Source organism: Onychostruthus taczanowskii, unplaced genomic scaffold (assembly GCF_017590055.1).
Source record: "Onychostruthus taczanowskii isolate IOZ18803 unplaced genomic scaffold, ASM1759005v1 scaffold1, whole genome shotgun sequence".
NCBI classification, from domain to species: domain Eukaryota; kingdom Metazoa; phylum Chordata; class Aves; order Passeriformes; family Passeridae; genus Onychostruthus; species Onychostruthus taczanowskii.
Genome location: NW_024496525.1, coordinates 14,694,862 through 14,716,839, shown reverse-complemented (window position 1 = coordinate 14,716,839; position 21,978 = coordinate 14,694,862). Strand labels below are relative to the sequence as shown.

The following is a 21,978-nucleotide window of genomic DNA, read 5'->3' as shown; positions in this document are numbered from 1 at the left end:
GATGACATCTTAACATGTATAGAAGGAAAGGAAATGCTAGTGTGAATCAACTTGTCTAATTTCCTTTGAAATACTAATGACACTTGCACTATGATATTTTTAAGACTCTAAGAAGTAACGGAAATATGGTGACTGAGAAGGTTAATATAATGAACTGATTCTGGGCTAAAAAGGATTTTAATGTGGCACAAAGCTTGTGACTAAATTGGAGTAAATATTACTAACAGGGATCTGAAAAGAAAACTAAGAAATTACTGTTAATGCATATTATCAGTTAGCATATCCAAACCACATTTTGTACCGCAATAACTACATGCAATCCTCACCACTTGTGGTTTTTACAGAACTATATTTGCTATTCTAGTTTCAACTAAACAGAACAAATATTTTTGCCTAAAAAATCCAAGAAACCTCTTACTGGACAAAAATGAATAAAAATGCTTGACTACTAATTCCAAATTTCTAAGAAGAAGATACCTTAATTAGTTTTATCTCTACTGAAGAAATATTGTTTGCCAACACCTACTAATAATGCAATAAGTATTTAAAAAGTTGCACCTAAGTAAGTGCAAGATATTATATTTTTCATTTGCAGGATCCCATTTAAAATGCTTGTGTTCCCTAGCCCTAAGTATGACTCCAGACACAGAAGTGGCTTAGTACAATGACCTAAAAGCACACCACACTACAGTGCAGAAGTAGGAGCTGTGCAGCAACAAGAAAACAAAGTACTGTGTTAACAACAAAAGGAAAAAGTTAAAACTACAGAATTAGAAGTTCCAGGCCTCAGCAAATATATATAGTACCTTTTGTCTAAACCTTTTCCTCCATGGTTCTTCACAGCAGCTAGCTTACTTCTTTACTGTGCTAAAACAACGTAAAGTTAAATGTGTTTTTTAGCCAACTAAAATGGTCAAGAGATGGCGTATTTGTACATGCACATGTACATTCTTATTTGTCATACTAATACAATACTAAGCTGGTTAGAAAGTCTGCTTGGTTTCACAAGCACAGCAGTACCACCTAGACAGACGCGTTTAGCTCATAAGCTGCCTTCAGGATACCGTTTTTAATGAAAACTGATTTGCATACCACCAAGTCTATGCTTAGAGTCTGCTAGCAGCTGATTTTGATCAGGGTGCCAATGGGCAAGAATCAGCATAACAGAAAAGGAGAGATACAAATGATTAAGAGAATCAGAAACCATTTTCAGAAATTCCTTTTTGTAAGGTAAATGAAGTTATCTTTTCATTAGGAACTGATTTTAACCTAATTGTTCAAAAAATTTAAAACCTGCTTCATTTTTTCTCTAGTAAGACTGACTGAGACCTTTGTGGAAAAGTAGATTTCTACTGAAAAACACGCCTGTTTTATGAAAACATATTAGTGTTTTCGACATCTGCTGGCTTGGGTGGCTGCCTGCAGAGTGCCAGATGTTCAAGGGGTAGCTGCTCCATGTCAGCTCTTCCATATGAATGGGAAGCACACAGCTCCCAAATCAGTTTAACCAACATTACTGAGTTGTGAAGACCTGTAAAATTGAAAGAATAATTTCAGTCACTGTTTCAGGGATCTCTGAGAGCATTTCAATTTATAGATTTGTGCTTTGGTGTTATCTAAAATGAAGCATATAGCAACTTTTGTTCTGCAGAACATCAGGGAGCTAGGTTTTAAAATTTGCAAGAAAACTGTTCTCTAAGCTGAAGATTGTCTGGTAGAGCACACATTCAAGATGTAGAATACCTTTCCGCTTGTAGAAAAAAATCATACTCCTTAGCAAAATGTATGGTTTCTCATCGCGGCAAAATCTATAGAGTGTTAAGTTGTAACTGTGATTTTAAGAATGAAATTCCAATAGGTCTTACAGTTACCAGTTATAATTGTGATAATTGTGGTGTATTTGGGTATCTGGCCTGTGCCTGTGTGCACACACAGTGCATTTAGTTGTGAATTCCCTTGGTGGCCCAGGAACTCCCCATCTAGTCTCTGTGCAGATGAGATAATTGGAAAATGACCAAATTGAGGAGAAGCTGCCTTCCACCATCATCACAGTGTGCTTCACTGTTTCAGGAGCTGTCCAGGCAGGACTTCAGACACTTACAGAGAAGCCGCTGCAGGCAACTCTTCCTGAGCCAAGAGCAACAGACAAACACTATTCATCTGCTTCAAAGTGTTGATTAACATCTTGTGGACAGTATTGCCAGGCCAGGTATAAGAATTAACAAGAACAACTGTCTGGGAAATTGTACCAATTTAAGCTGATGTCATGCTAAGACACTTGTAATAGAGACTTGAATTGCCATCCTGTTCAAGAGATTTGACTCCTCACGTGAGCATTACTTTATGCAAAGATTTTCAAAAGCTGATGCTGTAGGTTTCTTACAATGCCTTTTGTTTTAAACACACTCTATTTATGTGTCTGTGCCTCACCATTTCTTGAAATGTCAAAGATGAAGAAAAGCAAGACTGAGTGGGGACAGATTTTAAAATTCAAATCTTTTTCAACAGTTTACATTAAAATCCTAAAGTGACAGCCTACAGTTTTACACACTGGAAAATTTGGGAGATGTTCACAACCTTCTCCTTGTCACCTCTGCAGAACTTTTCCCAACCAATGACAAAGGGAACAAGTACATTTTTTGTGTTTTCTTGTCCTGTTATTTTCTTTTCTTAAATTCTGACAGAAGAGATTTCATTCATAACTGAAAAATATTCTCCCTTTATGGCACTAATTTTGTCAGCACAACAAATGTATTTCAAAGAAAATAGTACCACAGTTCATGTAATTGCTAACTTGTGCCAAAGGCTAAAGATATGTCCCTAACAATAAAATCAACTATATCGAGTTTTCACCCATTCCAGGATGAGAAAACCTGCATCAGTGAGGAATCAGTTATGAGATATGCTACGTGTACACTACATAGGAAACAACCAAGACATTTTCTTTGTTTTCTCATCTAGTTTACTACCAGTGTCTGTATTATAAACCCATAAGTCTGGAACCTAAGTTCCAAATCCTTTACTTTAGCATATCTTAGGCAAGTCTGACATGGATAACCTGACTGGTAAAAGAAGAAAATGAGACGTGTAAGTCCCTCACACCATGGCCTTACAATGCTCAGCTAAGGGAAATTTCAACAGTGAGCTTAACACAAATTGAAGTTCATATACTTCTGTTTAAACACAGATTAGGATGTCTGACAGATAAAAGCCACTGAAAAGCTGACAATCTAGTTAATACAAATAACTACCTTCTATGCTACAAAATGCTCTGCATTTTCTGTTGTGTAAAAACTGCTATGATAGCACACATTTTCTGAAATCCAAGACACAAAACTCAGTTATGGTTTTTCAGGTTATGCAGTGAGTTTTTCACTGGATATAGATGCCATAAAATAATTATAATATTATCAAATATAAAATAGAAACTGAACCATTCTTTCGATATTTTACTTCTGCAGTGAAGTAAAAAAATCCCCACCTTTCTTCATAACATAAAGATCTTGAAAGCATATGAGGATTTTCTTAGCCCAGATACACAGAGGGCAGCTAGGAGCCTAACTACTGACAGGGGAAAGTGCAGGTGCCCACATACTCATTTATTCAGACTACCTCTAACAATGAGTCTGGAGTTGCCTCTGAGCTGCTGTTCCACATTCCAGTCTGATAGAGATGGGTTTGGCCCCACCTCCTCAAGAGCCACATGGCAAAGTTGGAAGTAATTTGTCTGCAAATGAGCTACTGTGCTCCTCCCCATGGAAGAAAGGGGAAAAGAACCCGACTGTGAGAGTTACTCAGCCTGGTGATTGCCCTGTTACCGGGAATACGTTTCTTTTTATCCAGTCAAGAGTAGAAATTGTGATTCTACTTGTAAAAGCTTCTCATCGGAAATTTCATGTTGCAGAGTACAAAGAAAACAAATTGAAGTGACCAATGCCTTTTCTGAGGTCTCACTTCACGATGTGCTCTGCGCCTTCAGAGCACCTGTAAACACAGTGGGAATCATGGGACTGAGTGTGTGCAGAAGGCAAGGCAAAAATCTGAACTCTGCCACAAAAAAAAAATCTGCAACATGAGGAAAAATGAAGTGTCTTCATACTGCATTTGATAGACTACAACAATGGGCATTTACCCCAGTAACTGCCCATAGGCACTACTGCAACAGAAATGTTTAAGAGCAACAGACACGAGAGCTTTCTGTATAGCTGAAATCCCAAAGACAGTTTTTAGTTTGGTTTTAACAGTATGTGTAGTTGATGTATACTGAATTAATTTAATAATGGTCACTCCAGTATTACAGTAGGGATTAAGATGACATTTTTTCCTGTAACAGATCACGTGACTTTCTGGGACTGTCAAATAATTTTCTACCATAACATTATCAGAGACTGGAAATGAGACTGAGCTTTGGGGGTTTATGATCTGATGTGGGCTCAGCTAATACACTGTTTCATATAACTGGGGTGTCTAGGTCATTGGCTCAGAGTAGTGCTATCACCACATTTTCTTCCATTTCATACTGGTAAGAACCTAAGATTTTGGCAGAAAGAGAGGAAATTTCTTAGTTTAATTTTCTGTACTTTTTTTTTCTTTTTACAAGCTACAGTAGTTTAATTTTTACAAAGTTATCAGTACATATTTCAAGTACAGAAAATAATTTGTTGGTATCCTCATTAAAATAATTTGTTGGCATTTTCATTAAAATAAAGATTTGCAACGCTGCAAATCTTACATTAAAATATAGATGCACACTAGTAATTAAAAATCAATAATCAAATAAAAAGCACAGCAGAACACTTCAATTACTGACAGCAATCATAGTATATCTTGTCCTACCAAGTGTGTCTCCAGGTACAGTTTCAGGCTGTCTGTCTCTGCTTTAGGAGGAGTCCAGTTCTCTGTTGTTTCCATGGCTTCATTTAGCCAGTGAATGAATTCATCCAGCTTGCTTACAAACCCCTTACCATGTAAGAAAAAAGAAAGAACAAGCATTTGTTAATAAAATGGCAATGTGAAAAATGTATGCTCAATTTTATTGTATTTTTTTAGTCAAAAGAGTAAAATTTTACCTCTTACAACCTGAAACAAACAAACAAACAAACAAAGCAATTAGAGAGTGGTCTTCTGGTAACTGAGCAGCAGAACAGTGTTTCTGGGAATAATCCAATGTGATATTTTAGGACAAGATAATGTGGGATCCATATGACTGTGATGAAATAGAGAAAATAGCAAAGTTTTAGAGAATATGAGGGATATACATAAAAAGCTTCATAGAAATTATAATGAAAATTGAGCTTAAGACCTTGCACTGAGCAGACTGGGTTACTATGAGCACTGAATGTTGACAAAAGGACTGAACAAAGCTATATTAACAAGGTATACACAGCAGACTGAGGGAAGAAATTACTTGTCAGAACTTGGGTGTTGTGATTCCTGTTTTGGTTCATAGCATGAGACTCAGAGAGAGGAAATCAAACAGTAGATGAGGCAGAATATACAGCATTTAATATAAATATTGCTGATTGCATTTGAGCCACACAGATGGTGCTCCGGAGAAGACAGGAGCTCCTGCTTCTCAGGAGCACCATTTATTTCAAGATTAGTACCAATTATATTGTCTGATTAAAAATAGTGCCCCTGAATTTACATGATTGGATGATTCTATCAGCACATACTGAGTACAGATAATTTTACCGAAGTCTTATCCACCACAAAGCAAGAGAGTAAATGGAATAAACTGACCGTGATGTTTATAAGCACCCTGAAAATTAACTGTGAAGAGGAATGTGCATCTATTACAAGTGTTGTAAGACTAGATTAAGTTAGGTCTAATACTGGTTATATTATTAGTCATTAGCTATGAATTTCCAGCATAGTGGGAATTTTAATTTCCAGTTGGATAACAACTCAGTATATACACTCAGTACCTCAGTCTCACTCCTCTATTAAATTATTTCTGCTAATTATTAGTCCATTCAGATAGCTAAAAGCAAACTAAACACAGAACTTTTAAACATTCCTGAGTGTCTCAAGAGCCCAAATCCTCTTCTCCAAAGTTGCACATGAAACTGGAATTCTAAACAAGACAGAAAAAGGAGTCTGAACAGTAGGTGCACAGCTGTGTTATTTAAAGGGGCAATGGTAATAACCCAGACCAAGCAGAACCACACTTCCTTCAAAATTCAAAGCAGAAGAGCCATTTTGGTCCAGCACTGACAAGAATCAGGGTCCAGCAACCAACTCTTGTCTCCCAGGTGAAGCAGCAGTGCTTCTAAACCAAAGCTAGAGTCTGGCAGGAAGCTGCAGTGTATACTGCAGGCATGACAGCACCCACTTGAGCACTCTGAGGACAGTAATTTTTTTATGTGCCTCCCCACAAGACCTCAGGATACGGAAACTATTGATGTCTCTATTTGTGGAATCCACTGTATATCAAACCATTATAATGGAGAAAACTGGTATTGTGCAGGTTTCATTGTAGGCTATTTTCCAGCACATTCCAGAAAGAGAGAAGAAAGACAGAGAAAGCAACCCAGTGGCTATGGTGACTGAAACAACGTGCCTCTATTCTGGGGCAAGTAATGAAGGCAACTACATCTGCTGTCTTCCAACAGCAGGCTATCATATACCACAGGGGCGATGTTCCCCCATGTCAGTCTACGGACAGGGGCAGGGGCAAGATGTTCTCCTTGCTCCATTGCTTACTTTCTTCCAGCCCACAGTAGAACATGAGATGCCAGACTGACAGAGGAGTGGGAGACGTGAGCTGAGAAGGAGAAGAGCAGGAGGAGTAAAATCCTTCTTGTCCCTCCAATAAATCTCTGCCTGCATTTTAGCAATGTGCTGTCCTTGGGAGACAAGGTGATATGGTAAGCAAAAAGAAAAAAAAAAAAGAAAAAGGCTCTCTCTTGTACATGCGTCACGTATTTTACGGAGACAGACATGTATAACATCTGCCGGCAGTACTCAATGTCTGTATGCCTTCAAAAGGGTGCTTGGAAACACTGAAGGCTTGCAGCAGTACAAAAAGCAACTATTAGCCACGGAGTTAGTTCTGTCCTCTCACAAAAGCTGCCTGCGTTGCAATGTCTGCTACTTCGCACTGGTGCTGACACTCGCAAACATCCAGCTCGTGTGTCCCCTCACCGCCCAGGCCAGGAGGGCTGCGGGCCCCAGCGCGAGCGGGGAATGCCGGGGGCCTCGTCTCGAGCCGGGGACAAAAAAAATAGAGACAGTCTCTTACAGAGCCACGATGAGGCACGTTATCTGAGAAAAGAAAGAAAAAAAGGAAAAGAGAAAGAGAAAGAAAAAGAAAAAGAAAAAGAAAAAGAAAAAGAAAAAGAAAAAGAAAAAGAAAAAGAAAAAGAAAAAGAAAAAGAAAAAGAAAAAACTGGAAACGCCAGTGCCACCTGACACGTTGGGACCGCGGCGGGGGACACTGCGCCCGAGGGGAGCCCGCGGCAGGGGGAGCAGCGGCCGCGGCCAGCCCCGGCGGGCTCTCTTCTGCCAGGCTGCACAAATCACAATAATCCTACCATTTTTCAAACGACGGCTATAAAATTTTATTGAAACCATTCACAAGCGCACATCTGTAGCAGCCGAGCGCGGCGGAGCGCGGGCCGCGGGAAGGGCAGGGCGGGATGGGCGGCGCGGGCCGCCGGCTGAGGGAGCGCCGCGCGCCCGCCCGCGCTCCCTGCCTGGGCCCACAGCGCCACCTCCCGGCGCCGGGACAGCACGGCGGGGACACGGGCGACGGCATAGCACCGAAGCGACACCCCTCTGCGCATACTGGGGCACAAATTACAGACGGTCCGGTTTCAGCTGCTAGAGAGCGTGAGAAATAGAAAATTATGTGTATCGCAAATCGTACGTGAGATTAAATCTCAGCAATGCAGGTCCCACTTCATTCGCCCTGAATTAGTGATCAAAACAATGCCCGCGGGTTTTCTTTTTCACAGCGGTGCTCAGGATTCCATCCTACTTATTTGAATAGCCTGAGGCCGGGGGCAAGGAAGGAGTCGCCTTTATCAGCCAGCCGGCAGCCCCGCGGGTCTCCCTGCCCGGGAGGGAGCGGCTCCGGCTCGGACACTGAGCTCCGTGCAAGCATCCCCGAGGCGGCCGGCGGCTCGGGAGGCACGGAGCCGGCCGGACCCCGGGCGGGCTCGGGAGGCGCGGAGCCGGCCGGACCCCGGGCGGGCTCGGGAGGCGCGGAGCCGGCCGGACCCCGGGCGGGCTCGGGAGGCACGGAGCCGGCCGGACCCCGGGCGGGCTCGGGAGGCACGGAGCCGGCCGGACCCTGGGCGGCCCTTGCTCGCCTCTGACTCGTTCCCACAGGCTCTGAGGCTGAGGCCGGTGCTCGCCGCCGGCTGTAGCCGGGCTCTGGCACGAAGGACCCTGCCCGGCGGGCCCGGGCAGCCAAAGGCACCAACAAACGCCGCCTGCTCTCCCACGCTTCGAGAAGGAGCGGTATCGGTGGTCCATTTAGCCGTGTCACAACTACAGATCCGGATCTTTAATCCCCTTAAGGCTCATAACAGAGTGAAAGCCCAAAACATAACTTATCCCTGACTGAAGGGCCACTGGCCTTCCACAGACTGACCACCACGGAGCCAATTCTGTGTAATCAAGGTGGCCTAGCTAACTAGAGTTCAATCAATGATGTACGCGTCGGCAGGGACACAAACAGCACTGGGATAGTTCCTCTCCTTACCATCTCAAATGTTCCCCAGGATACGTTTTGAATAAAAGGTGAAGACAAAACCAGTTCTAAAAAATAATGTGGAAAACATTGTCTAACAACACAAAATCTATTGTGACTCTCTCACAGAGATATTTTAAAAAACAGATTACAAGATAAATTATATTAAAACAAAGGATAGGCAATCCTAAATAGATAATTCTAAATCCCAGTCCAGAATATTCAGTGAAAGAAATAAATTCATAGGGTGACAAACTTTAACCAATAGAGCAGATTTTTTTTTTTCTCTTCATTTAGTAAGATATTCATGAAAACACTTTATGTCCCTTTCTAGACACTTCTGACCTTTCTGCCTTTTTAAACTGAGATTACGTTTTTCTTTCTCTAGATATTTTTCTTCATCATTTTTAAGATGGGAAAAAGGAAGAAGTTTCAACAGGTAAAAACTTCAGTGAAAGTATGCTGATTTTTCCTATGTAAGGGTCTGATCTCTACTGCATCAAACTACAATGAAAATACTGTAAAATCTACCCAGCTTGTACTTTGGTAGAAATTAACAGGAAATTAAAACATTGTATTTTCCATCAAAATTTATTGGAAGTTGAAGACTCATAGCTGGCTACACTGAATCTAAAAATTATTGTACAATTCCTCAGAGAGAATAGAAGGGAACAGAACAGAAAAAAAGACGCACCAATATAATCCAGTCTCTGCCTTTAGAGCAGCTGTTGCAGTTTTGCAAATATAATAGTTTTGCACTATGCTAGCAAGCTAGACATAAAAACTTGAGCTCCTACAGCATAAAATTATTCTTAGGCTACACTGCTTAGCAGAGAAACAAATGTTTCTGGTTGTTATTAGATGATTTGTAGCTGCTTCTATAGTAAAGTTTGAAGATAATGATAAAGCCATACCTCACATGGGAAATTTTTAAACAATGACCTTTAAAACCTTCAGCTTTCCATTTTGTTTCATGACAATTTTACAAATTCTCCAAGGGGGAAGAAGAAAGTTGTGATCACACACCCCTGCAAAAAACCTAGAGTAAAAATGGCTTAATTTGAAATTTAGCACATACAAAGCTGGGAGTTTTTTGTGGTCTAATTCTATTTTCTCTGGATGGGTAAGAATGAAAAAGACAATTCTAAGTATTGGGGGAGGAAGGAAGCTTAACTCAGTGTGTCTGCTTAATTATCTTATAAAATGAAAATATACTTAATTCAATTGTTCTGCACAATTAAGGAATTAATTAATTAACTGAAGTATTAAATATAAATTTGATGGGATTTGACAAAATATCTTGACACTTCCTTATCAATGACCAGAACACTCGATTTTTTTGCATCAAAAGAATGAGAATTCATTTGCTGAGTCATGCAAAAGCATGCTCAGAGGCCAAAGGCATGCATGGATATAGGGCTGAGGAAGGATGTGCCTGGAAATGTATCTCCTATCCTTGTTCTGTTAAACATAAGGTCATATGGAAGGTACAGATGCCCCATCTGCTGCAGGGCTCTCCACACCCAGTACAGCTGCACAAAGGATCTTGGTTAAGGTAGCCTGGTTTAGTCTGGCACGTGGGATAACAGAGCAGGAGAGCAGCTGTGCTGCTGGGCCGCCAGTGGGAGAAACTCTGGAGCACTGGGGCAATGCCTAGAGAAGTGGAACAAGTCTCGCCTGCAGTTTGTTACACTTAATAGGACTGGGTGTGTGTTCTATCCCAAATGTACATCATAAGCATGGAATATTTTTAATGCACACAGAAGTAGGTAGCCTTTGGCAACCAAGCAGTTTGTGCCTGACTCCATCCCTTCCTCCTGTTTGATGGATTCTGTTTAGATATTCCTCCCTAATCAGGATGAATGTTCAGCACACCTCACTGCTCACTGCCTGCGCCCCACTACTGCCTCTTGGCATGGACCAGCATTTCCTCACTCCCTGTATTTCTCCAACTTCCACAGTCCCCTCCTATGCTTTCCCATTGAATTTCAGAAGTTCACACCATCTCTTTCCACTTCCTAGTTTGCAGTAACAGACCCAGCAATGATGTTAATGCCACCAAATGAGTTAATCAAATAAGTTTTGGTATCTGCTAGTCATAACTATGCTTCTGGAGTTGGTGGCACAGCCAATGCTCATGGTTTAAAAGGACAAAATAGAGCCCAGGATAAATATTATGGGCTGCCAGCAAAATAACAAGGAGCTGACCTAACTAAAACCTTCTGATAACAACTAGAAAGCCAGTGATAACTACTGAAGTGCTTATGAGATTATAGAAAGGCTCCAGCTCCTGACAATATCTTTGCATGTTCTCATGCTTGTCAGGAGTGTTGCTCCGACATCTTTTCATTGGGTTGCAATTTTCTGAGCAGCACACAACTAAGACCTCCCAGAAAAGCTTTACTATCGTAGTCATGAAAAAATTGAGTTGGCTATTGAGTCACTTAAAACTACGCACAAATGCCTCTCAGCTAGGTTATCACCACTTCTTGCACTAGAACTTTTAAAGTTTCCTAACTTCATGGCAGTGGTTTAATTTTACTTTTACATTACAAGCTCTCTTTTTTTTTTTTTTTTTTTTTTTTTTTTTTTTTTTGGTCAGATAGGAAAGTAAACAGTTCTGGTGTTCAATAATTTTAGCACTTCAAATGATCTCATTTAGACTTTGAAGTTCAGCTTTCATTAATTGAATGGAATAGGAAAAGAGGCAGTTTCTATCTGAGCTGAAGCTATCACTTTACAACTCCAGCTTTTATTGGACCACATTTAGAATGGAAGTAAACCAAAGCCCAGTTCTGTAGTTTTGAGCTTTAGTCCAAAAGCACATTTAGAGTTACCAAAAAACAGAATGTAGAAACATGCAACCTTTTTTTTTATTGTTATTACACTAAAAGCAGCAGCATTTTATATGGCTTTAGTAGATTTTTTTATATGGGATTCCTTTAGATGAGGAATTTGGATATACACACTTAAGGAAGTGCATATACCAAAATTAATATTGCCAAAATTATGCCATAAAACAGAGGAAGCAACTGCACCCAACTAGCATCATTATGAAAAGTTTTACAGTACTGATCCCAGATCGAATTTTGTGTTTCCATTTTGAGGGAAAAAAATCCCAGATTTATTGTGCCTACATGGCATGGGTAGCAAATTTATTTCAACATTTTTTTGACCTGTAATTTCAAGCTATGCAATTTTAACACCACTCAATTTATTACTCTTACATTTTCATTTTACACGTACGCTGGCTTATACTTAAGACACTTTTTCTCATTGCATTTCTAAAAGTACAAAGCCCTTCTAATGACCTAAAATAAGATTAAAATCAGAATAAAAGCAACACTCCAAACCATTAAATGCAAACATACTAAAATGATCTGCCATGATAGCTAAGTCTGATGGTAGAAGGCCTACTTTGTTCCACAAACCTCATCAGCGTGGAAGCACCAGACAAGAGTGCTTGTTAAATCACTACCCCAGACCTTTTTTCTTTCTACCTTTCCTTTTATTACACAAAGGGAGTTCTCTTCTTAAAAGAATTGGTTATGAGACTGTGTGCTTAAAAATGAATGCCCAATTTTGTTGCAAGCCAGCAGTGCTGTAAAGTTTGTTCCCAGTTTACAAAAAGACTGAGCTCACAGAGGTGTCTGTGTACAAGGATGGGCTGGCTCTTAGGGCACTTCTATCACAGAATACATTAAGAAAACCCTTTGTCCAACCACAAAAGGACTTGCATATTAGTCTCAGGAGGAACACATTCCTGTCCATGGACTTTATTTTCAAAAGGATAAAAGTGAGCTTTCTTCATAGGCAAAGGTAAGTCAAAGAAATCCAGGTACTCAAGAGGATGAGGCTGCAACAAACTGCCATGGTCAATTTAATTGGAGGTAGAGCCAGAGGCAACAATAAAACCATTAGCAATACAGATGTTAGGGATCCCAAAGGAACCAAGATGCCACAACAGAAAATATTCTTTGTGTGATATTGTCAAGATTCTTTGACAGGCAGTGACCTCACAGAAACATAAAACTGACCAAACACATCTGTAGGATGGAAATACTTAACATGCAGTTCAGGATATATTCACAAACAATTCAGAAATAGAACTTTGAGGCTTTCTCCTAAAGAAGTGCCACATTTACTCAATAACCACAGTTTATCAGAATGTGTGCCTTAAATGCTCCCTCCACACTGGTTAAAGATAAATATCAAATACTTTTCTTAGTGGCCATCCATGTAAAGACATAACAACTTCTACTTCTATATATTGTCTAGTTCAGCATTTCAAAGACTGTTTAATTACACAAATGTTTCCTGAGTGCCACCTCTAGGCTTTGTGTCCCACCTACCACACACAGAAATTAATATTAAATGCATTTTCTCTAATGGACATCTATTGAATAGGCCATGAGTTATATGGATAGTCAGGCTCATTACTTTTCCTGGGTTTAGAGTCCAAGCTATTTTTCTATACTGTATTCTGACTATACCAGGAACAGCAAAAAAGATGTTTAATTTCTCTATTTCCTAAAGACTTCTAGGTAAAAGAGCCACAATTATAAAGGTAGGATTTGCTTTAAAAGCATGAAAAGTGAAGAGAAACATGTGAAGTGTTACTTTTTAATCCACTATAAACAGCTATATTTGACAACAGTGCATCCAATTGTGCAACAGAAAGTTCACCACTCCAATGGGACTGTTCACTTGATTTCTGCTTTTAGACAAAAAGCAGGTCATGGTAATCTGAATATTAAAAATCACTAATGTATCTCTGTAGATACTTAAACTTTTCCATGATGCTACAAACATAATTCTTTCTTTACCCTATGCATTGTCTTACCTTTGGCTCAAGGTGAAGATCTACCTTCTCTTTAAAAGTACTATCACAAGGCCTTCACTGCTGTTGGAAACTTGCAAGATCTAAAAAAGGGATTCTCAGTACCAACACATTCACTGTGGAGCAAAGATAGATATGGGAAAACTAAGCCAATGCTTCCAGACAACCCTGTTCTAATTCTTACATTAGCAGAGAAGATTCCAACACCACTGGTAACATTTCCCCCAGCCTTTTGAAGGATCAGTGAACACTCAGAACCATAGAAACAAAATCTATGGGCTGGAAGGCTAGTGCTGGGGAGAAGTGTGTAGCCAAGAGAGCTGTGCACAGGAATGCAATACAGCAGCATAGAAAAAGCCAGTGTCATTGCGGCTTTGCATGGGTTGAAGGGCAGGGTGGACTGGCAAAGAGAAGGAAGGAGAAAGACAGGAACACCTGATTCCTCCAGCATTTAAAGAACCCTCTGGTATGAACTGAACAGCAGTATAGGCTGGTTGTAAACCTCCGGAGATGCCATCTGTTCTGATGGCAATGGCTGCTGGCCTCTCCTCTTGCTGACATGGCCATGCGTCCCACCTGAGGTGTAACGTTAACAGGAACAGAGCCAGACAAAGTTCCTGAATTCATTCAGGTGAGGATTAAGGTCACACTGAGAAAAATATGGTTGCTGTACCTCAAAAGCAGTGTGATTCTCAAAGCACTCCAGGGGACTGAGTAAATAAATGAGCACATTCTTCATGGTATGGAAAAATCCTACATCCGCATTCACATTCTGGATGACAGACAGTAATTTTGCTTATCTGCATCCTAAGTTATCCTGCCCACTACTTTGAATTCCGGGTGTTTTCAAAGTGGAGCAGTGGGCATGAGCCCTCTGGTGGAGGCAGCACATGCCGCCTGCCAGCTCTGCTGAGCCACCGGGGAGAGTGGGAGGGACACTGACCAAAACACATCCCTGTACACAGACAAGCTTCATCTCCACTGGCTTATGCAGGCACACATGTATCAGCTAAAGAAGCAAATCCTTTCCGCTGTTCTAATCAGCACTGGCTTCTATCAGAAACCCTCTACAGTGTGGATCTATATTAAAATGTTTCTAGCATTCAACTCACTCGGCATTTTGAGTCTGGGTGAAATTGCTGGGGTTCACTGGAAAAAGGTTCCTCAGGAAACAATATTGAAACTGTGAAATGAATAGTATAAGCAGCACAAAGGAGAAATCCATGAGTTGAAGGATACCAAGAGCCCTGAAAATGAGTCAGAAGCAGAATAACAAACTATAAGGAAATGGAGCATATGCAGGGAGAAAAATGGAGGAGGAGGAAATACAAAGAAAAGAAAAAAATAGCTAATTACAGTTAGTTTTAAAAAAAGGAAGTGTGATATTCTTTGGGCCTTTGGCAATAAAACAGGCAGGCAGAAGCTCTGAGAGTTAAAAGTGGAACAATCAGGAGTCATGATACTGAGTGATCTGAGTTATGTACAAACTCTGAAGGTCATACAAGTCTGGTCTTCAAAGTTCATCCTACTACTAGGATTGACATATAGTTTCTGAGAATATATTTATTTACAAAGAGCAATGTCTCTTATTGCTTGTTTCTCACAGAAACTCTCTCTGCTCTTAAAATAACTTTTTTTCTGAGTAATTTATTTTCTACATAAAGCTCAGGAGGTCTAAGCAGCATCTAGGAAACAAAGAAAGATGCCCCAAAGCATCTAATACAGGATAAGTTTTGTCTTATGTATCACAGCATCAAATATACTAAACTAAAGCCTTTTTAGCTGAAAGTTTTTATGTGACCCTGTCTAAGTCCAAGACTTACCATATCTAGAGACTAGCTAAGACATGTGAATGTTTTTAGGTCACATATTCTTGTTTCACTCAGTAAACTAGGGAGAAAGAATGTCTCCAGAAATTGTAGCCAAGGATGTATCAAGAAAAGGATGAGAACAGCAAATAAATCTGCCTGAGACACAAGAGATGATGCCAGTAATTCCCAGAAAGGGGGACTTCAGCTCTGCAGCAGCAGCTGGAAGGAGTGTATGGATTCTGAAGGGACCATGAGCACAGCACAGGAGAAGGGCCTGTCTTTGGTAAAAATGTCAGACAGCAAAATGAGCTATTAAGTACTGTATAAAGGATAGTGGCACAAAGCTGTAGTAAATTCACATCCACTTCACAGTCCCAAATTCTTTTTTTTTTTCTTTTGTGCACTCTAAACTAGAATAGAAAATATAGAAGTTAATTCAGGACCTCTTGTTTGAAAGTACAAATTTATTATTTCTTCTACAGGTAAACCTAAAATCAAGTCTCTTGATAAGCACTGTTCCCTTTCTTTCAGTTTGAAATGTTTGTTACTCAGCAACCTTGACCCAAACTCTAATGATAATAAAAATTTCTAAATAAGATCTTAATTTTCAGCAAATTTAGGACTTAGCCTGATGCTTTGTGTAAAAGTGCTGCCAGTATAACTATGAATGTTGAAGCAACTTATGGTGATGTAATAGTACTTGGAAGTACCGCATTTCCTCTTCATGTAATTATTTTAAATGTTGTGTTGACAACATAATTTATTTTCAGATTTTTTTACAGCTAATGTATGTATTGATTATGAGATGAACTGCATCCAAAAGACAAACTAATCTCCATTTACAACTTTATCCATATTATGTCCTTTATGTAGTAGATTAATATAAAGCTTTATTCTGCTCTGAAAAATAGGCAGTTTTGAATGGCCATCATTCCTTGGTTTACATACCCTGAGTGTTTGGGCTTCAGAGAGTGGACTGGGGGTGGAACACCCTTGTGCAGCTGCTATTTCCAGCTGATGGTCAGCTGCTGCCTTGCACGTGCATGTTGGGCACTGGAGGACACTCAGTTTGCGCCATGGTGGCACCTCCCCTAACTGCTCCCAACATTTCTTTCCTCTTTGATCTCAGAGTTGCTAGAAATGAACCTTGTTCCCCAAGCATTGAAAGGTACACGATATACACACACCATGTTGCGCCTGTAGCCTGAAGCCTGAGTGGAACGATGTCAATTAAACAATGCTTTGTGAAGTTCCAAAAATGCTATGTTTTTACAAACAAAGAATAAATCACATTAAAAGAATGAAATTATCCAGACTTTATACCCTTACACCATAGCACAAAATTACTTCCTTGGAATTTTCAGTGCCCTTAGAAAAAAAGTTATGTTCATTATTTTTACATAAAATTTTTAGTAAGTTAGCCAGTAAGTGATAGATAAAGAAAGAAAGCCACTATATTCTTGACCTGATGGACACAAAGCCAGGGCCAACACTATTTAGATAATATTACTCTAGTTCTCTATTTCAACATTAATTTTTTTGGGATAAAATACATAGCAAAAACTTTCTTGGAGACTACACTAGAGAAAAAATTATATTAACAAGGAGGAAATATTCTAGTTTATGATTTGTTTATTCTCCGGGTTTCTAACAACCATGTTTGTAAAGTTGTGCGGGGCTCAGTCATTTGAGAAGGAAATCAAAAAGCCGTAAAATAAGTGCAGCACGCAGTTTTGGCCTCAAGAGGGCAATATATCACCACGTCTGAAAAGTTTTCTAAAAAGAAGGGAAAAATCACTTTTTACTGAAATAGAACAGATGCTGTTTGCTCGTGGGCAAGTGCTAAATATATTGACCTCTGCTGTATCACTGACATGACTTAAGATATAATGACCACCATTCCTTTTCGGAATCAGAGCGTTTAATTCAGCATTTCCTATTTTTCAAGGCTAATTGGTTAGAAGAGGTTAAGTCTGTCACCTCACAAGAGATATTGTAATTCTTTGACCCATGAACTTGTTTTGCAGTTAAGGTTTCTGAATTTTTAAAAAGGGAAATTGTGATTGCCACTCTTTGCTAAATATGGCAACAGTAAGGAGATATTAAGATTCACCACCTCTTTACTCCATTATTATTCCTCTGGTTTCCTCATTTAGCCTCCTGTTATGCACCCGGTTCCTGTTCACCTGCAGTCTCCGAAGAAATCCTGTCACTATTAGTTCCTCCATTAACTTCTTTTCATTTGCTTCCTAATTCATCAACTTTCCATTTTAGAAAGCTTCTTTTTTTAGTGATCTCTAGAGGGCCTTCTTCTACACCCTCTTTAGACCCTAATTCTGAACATTTTTTATCCCCAGATTTGGCCATATTCACAGACGAAAATTTTTTTAAAAATCTTGGTACTTGTTTCCTTTTGACTTCTTTATTCGTAATTGCAGAAGCTTTTCAGGTTTTTTACACATTCACTTTTTATCCCCTAGCTTTCTCTACCTGAATAAAGCTGCAAGAGATTTGAACTGCAATACATGACCCTAGTTTGGACTTACCTGAGACATTTTTAGGTTAGCTGCTATAATTGTCTTGCAGCTAATGGTGCAACAGATGATTTTAAATTACCCTGGGTGTCTTTAGTCATATATAGCTCAGTGGGGAAACATTCATGTAGTCACATGCTGGCACCAGCAGAGAAAAAGCACTTAGTAATATTAAGTTACTGTGACTTGAACATCTACACTGTCTACTACTAAAAATCTGTTTGCTTGATAGTTCTCCCAGTGTTAGCCTGGAGAGACTCCAAACATTGGCCAAAGGAAACCAGAAGCAAATCTAGCTCTTGCTTGGGAAAACCTTACTTGACCTGAATGTAAGTCAGTGATCAAAGTAAGTCTTTATTAACAATTTAGGAAAATTGAAATACAACTCTAGTTTGATACACAAGAATACCTCAGCTGTTTGTGAGGTTTTTCTCTGCTCCAAAACCCGAAGCAAAGACAAGAAAACAATTTTTTTCCCTTTTGGTTACTTTCAAAATAAATAAAAAACCCTGCATAAGCAGACAGACAGTCTGAAACAAACCTCTGAGAGACAATTTCCTGACCATATTTACCACAAATTATATTCACTCTGATGCCTAATGATGACAACTATGATTTGAGAGTCAGCATGATTTAATGGTTCATTCCTGATCATAAGATACTGGAAAGGATGAAGGAAAGAAAACTAGTTGCTGTCAAAATATATAAAGACACACAAGAAGAAAAAGATATGAAGAGATTTTGAGAAGTTACGCAATAATCTTATGTAAGTGGAATTGACCTTTCCTTTCAGGTTAATCCTCTCAAGACCCTTGCTCATTTGTCTTGCTCTGACTCATCTCTAGCATGTACACATTTTAAGGCAATGATGTGTTAACAGTAGATAGACTGGAATTTGATTTAGGTGAAAATTAGCAGCAATGTATTATTTAAAAAATTAAATATTTAGAATAGAGCATAGTGATTTTGGTATACTGAATGTTTCTGGAATATCCTGTACTTCCTAACAGAAGATTCATAAAACATGAGTACCATAGAGACTAAGAATATTATGTAACATAATATTGTAAGCTAGACCTTAAAACATTGTGAAAGGCATATCCCTGTGAATGTAAAAGGCAGTGAGTATTATCTCTCACCCATTTGTATTTACCATTTTTAAGGGAATATTAGTAACTGGAATTTCAAATGTAATAGTTTTCTGTTTAATAATGGAGGCACTTCAAGGATCCACAAAATGAATACAGTAAGTAAGTAACAGGACAGATCTGAAGTAATCTCAAACTCTTCACAATGAACCAACCTTCTCCCCAGCACCAGCCCATGTAAGACAGCAGTTACAGATGATTCAATCCTAAATAACAGAAGATCCTTCTTAAACCACTACACTCACACTGAAGTAAATTCCCAATAGCAATGTGACTCTATTTGTGTTTTGAAAGCTTCCAAACCTACTGCAGTGGTTTCTGCGTGTCTTTCTCTGCTTTCATGAGAAAACTGAATGCACCAAACAATCACAGACAACAGAGCTTCTCTACAGTGATAGAAACAAATAGATCATAAAATCACTTTGAAGTCACCAGTGATTCATTGTCCAAATTACAGCTGTGTCCCTGTTGAATCTGGAGCTTCTGTTGGCTATCCAGGTAAGTCACCTGGCACCCACTGCTCACCTTCCTACCTATCCTGGGCTACAGTGAGAGCAAGAAGTTCACCTCTTGCAGTCTTACTCTTCCGTCTCAACCCTTTTACACCTTTAGCCTAATAGCAGAGATCCACAAATCCTCAACCAAGAAAAAGAAAGTTTCCAGTTCACAAATAAATAATGTGGATGTCTCTGATTCTAGCTTGTGTCTACGCTGTGGTATTGATGATTAAGGCATGACTCTAGGTCATAAAAAGCCAATGGTCACATAAAGCTGACTGTAAGAATGAAATGGAGGGCTCACAAACATTTATGCAAAAGCAGCTGCTTCTTGGTTCATCTAAGCTGTTCATAGCCATCCCTGTGGTATCAAAATATGTACAAAAAAGGACAGAATTATAAGGCTTTTTGCAGTCAAAGGTCTCACATCAGACATGAACCAAACATTGGCATATCCACTACCACCAGTTCTAAATGCTAGTGAAGACATACCCTCAAAGTAATGCCATTAAATATTATTAGGGAACAGATTTATTTCTATTTCTTTCTCAACCTCTCTCATTCCCTCCCTTCCCTTCCCCCCACTACAAATTCTTTGGAATGACTTGCCAAATCCTGAATGTAAAAAAACCCTGATCTAAAGCTACTCACTGCCAAATCATTCTGAGGTCTTTAGAGTGGAAATTCAAACCATTCTGAACAAGCATATGCTTCACAATAGATGTGTTTCATTAAGGAAGCATAATTCCTGCAGTCAGTTGTAGAGTTAAAAATGCAGAATTCTCACAGCTTAGATAGAATCTGCCATTTTTTGGAAATTGCTGGTTTCAAACATGCTTAAACTATTTCTGGTAAAGCAAATGCCAAAGAAAAGTGAATGTACTTGGAGGAGCTGTTTAAAATTCAAGCAAACTGTTAGGAACTAAGTGTTTTGGGGGAACAGAGGGCTCACTGTATTTCAATATCTTCTAGCAAAGCTCTATTTGTCTGCCTAAATCTGAGAGTTCCATATGTATACAACATTATTGCTTAATAATGGTTTAACCAGCTTGAAGGCTTTTGAAGTAGGGGAGCATCATCAGACTTAAAACAGCAAAGCACAAACTTGTCTCAGTACAAAATGTGAAGTGACATTTTCAATTATGCTGCACCAAGCAGCAAGACTGCTGAGAGAACTGCAGAGCTGCCAAGGAATTTCTGGATCTGATACCTCTTTCATTTACTGTTTTTTTATAAACTGGTCATCAACCAAAAGCAGTATTTCAATCTAAATTGTATGAAACAGTATAAGTAAGATTCAGAAATGAACAGATTTTGGCAAGTACACTGTTAGGAAAACTATGAAATACATTTATTTTAAAAGAGCAAATGTTAGAAGCACTAAGTTACTGAAAGCAAGAGATATAAGGGGAGCACTGCAACACTTTAAAAATCCTTTATCTGGTAATTCAAAAAAGCCAGGTCTGTGCCATGTTGATTACGTTTGCTTTTTTCCTCCCATTCTGACATTACTGATTTCAGTTCCATGTTTCTCTGTTACAAAACTTCATCAGAGTTACCTATCCTATTAGTTTTTCACTACCTTAGCCCCACAGCTCAAACTGCATTTTACCTCTGTGCAAGCTTTTCCCTCTAATCACCTGTCAACAATCACCAAGTCAACTTCCTCTAAAGCAATCCAACTTCTACCTTAGCTATACTGATGTGTTTTCAGTCCACTTTCTGTCCAGAAGCAACTCTGTCCCCTTTCAGCCTAAACAAATTATTTCCCCTCTGTGTCAGCTCTCCAACAATTTTCTAACAAACTGGCTCTCCACTACTCAAATGGACTTCCAGCCAGATCTCCAACACAAACTTACTCTACCAAGTCCATTAAGCACTTGCAGAAGTCTTCTACCATTTAGTTACTTTTTATAACTATTCTCTAAAAATGGAAATCTTTCTCACCCCAACAGACCAGTCACAATATTTGTCGCATTAACAAGTTTAGATATGATACTGCACTCTCCTCTGCAGGGTGCACTGATCCTCAGAGCCTTCTTAACAGGAAAGTTATTACTACAATTTAAAACAGGGATCTTAGAAGTTTGCTCTCCTGGGGCATCCTGGGTTCAGGAGGGGTAAATGGTTACAGAAGGGTGAGGGGCTCCCTGCCTAGTCCTGGAAGGCAGTAAAATTTTTATCCATCTCTTTGCTGTAGGAACCCTGGGGCATGCTGTAACTGACAGCTGAAAAACTCATAGAGCAGCATTATTTTATCTCCTTATCACATCCAGAAGGTGGGTAGCCAAGACTGACTGGGCTACACAGGCAAAATATGGAGCCAGTGGAGTTCAGAACAAGTTTATGAAATGTGATGTACTGAAATTATGGGCTCAATATCAAATGGCTTCTTGTAGAGGAAATTCAGCTGCCTCTTTCAAAAATGGAGCCTCTGATAAAACAAGGTA

The 21,978-nt window shown here is 39.4% G+C and overlaps 1 protein-coding gene across 6 annotated transcripts in view; it reads right to left on the bottom strand.

The window, feature by feature from the left end:
- AKAP6 (A-kinase anchoring protein 6) overlaps nucleotides 1-21,978 on the bottom strand; it is a 210,651-nt gene that overhangs the window by 145,721 nt on the left and 42,952 nt on the right. For all 6 annotated transcript variants that reach the window (XM_041421063.1, XM_041421416.1, XM_041421326.1 and 3 more), the window contains one exon: nucleotides 4,837-4,959. In XM_041421063.1, the coding sequence (XP_041276997.1) occupies nucleotides 4,837-4,959 (123 nt within the window). The remainder of the gene's footprint in view (nucleotides 1-4,836; nucleotides 4,960-21,978) is intronic.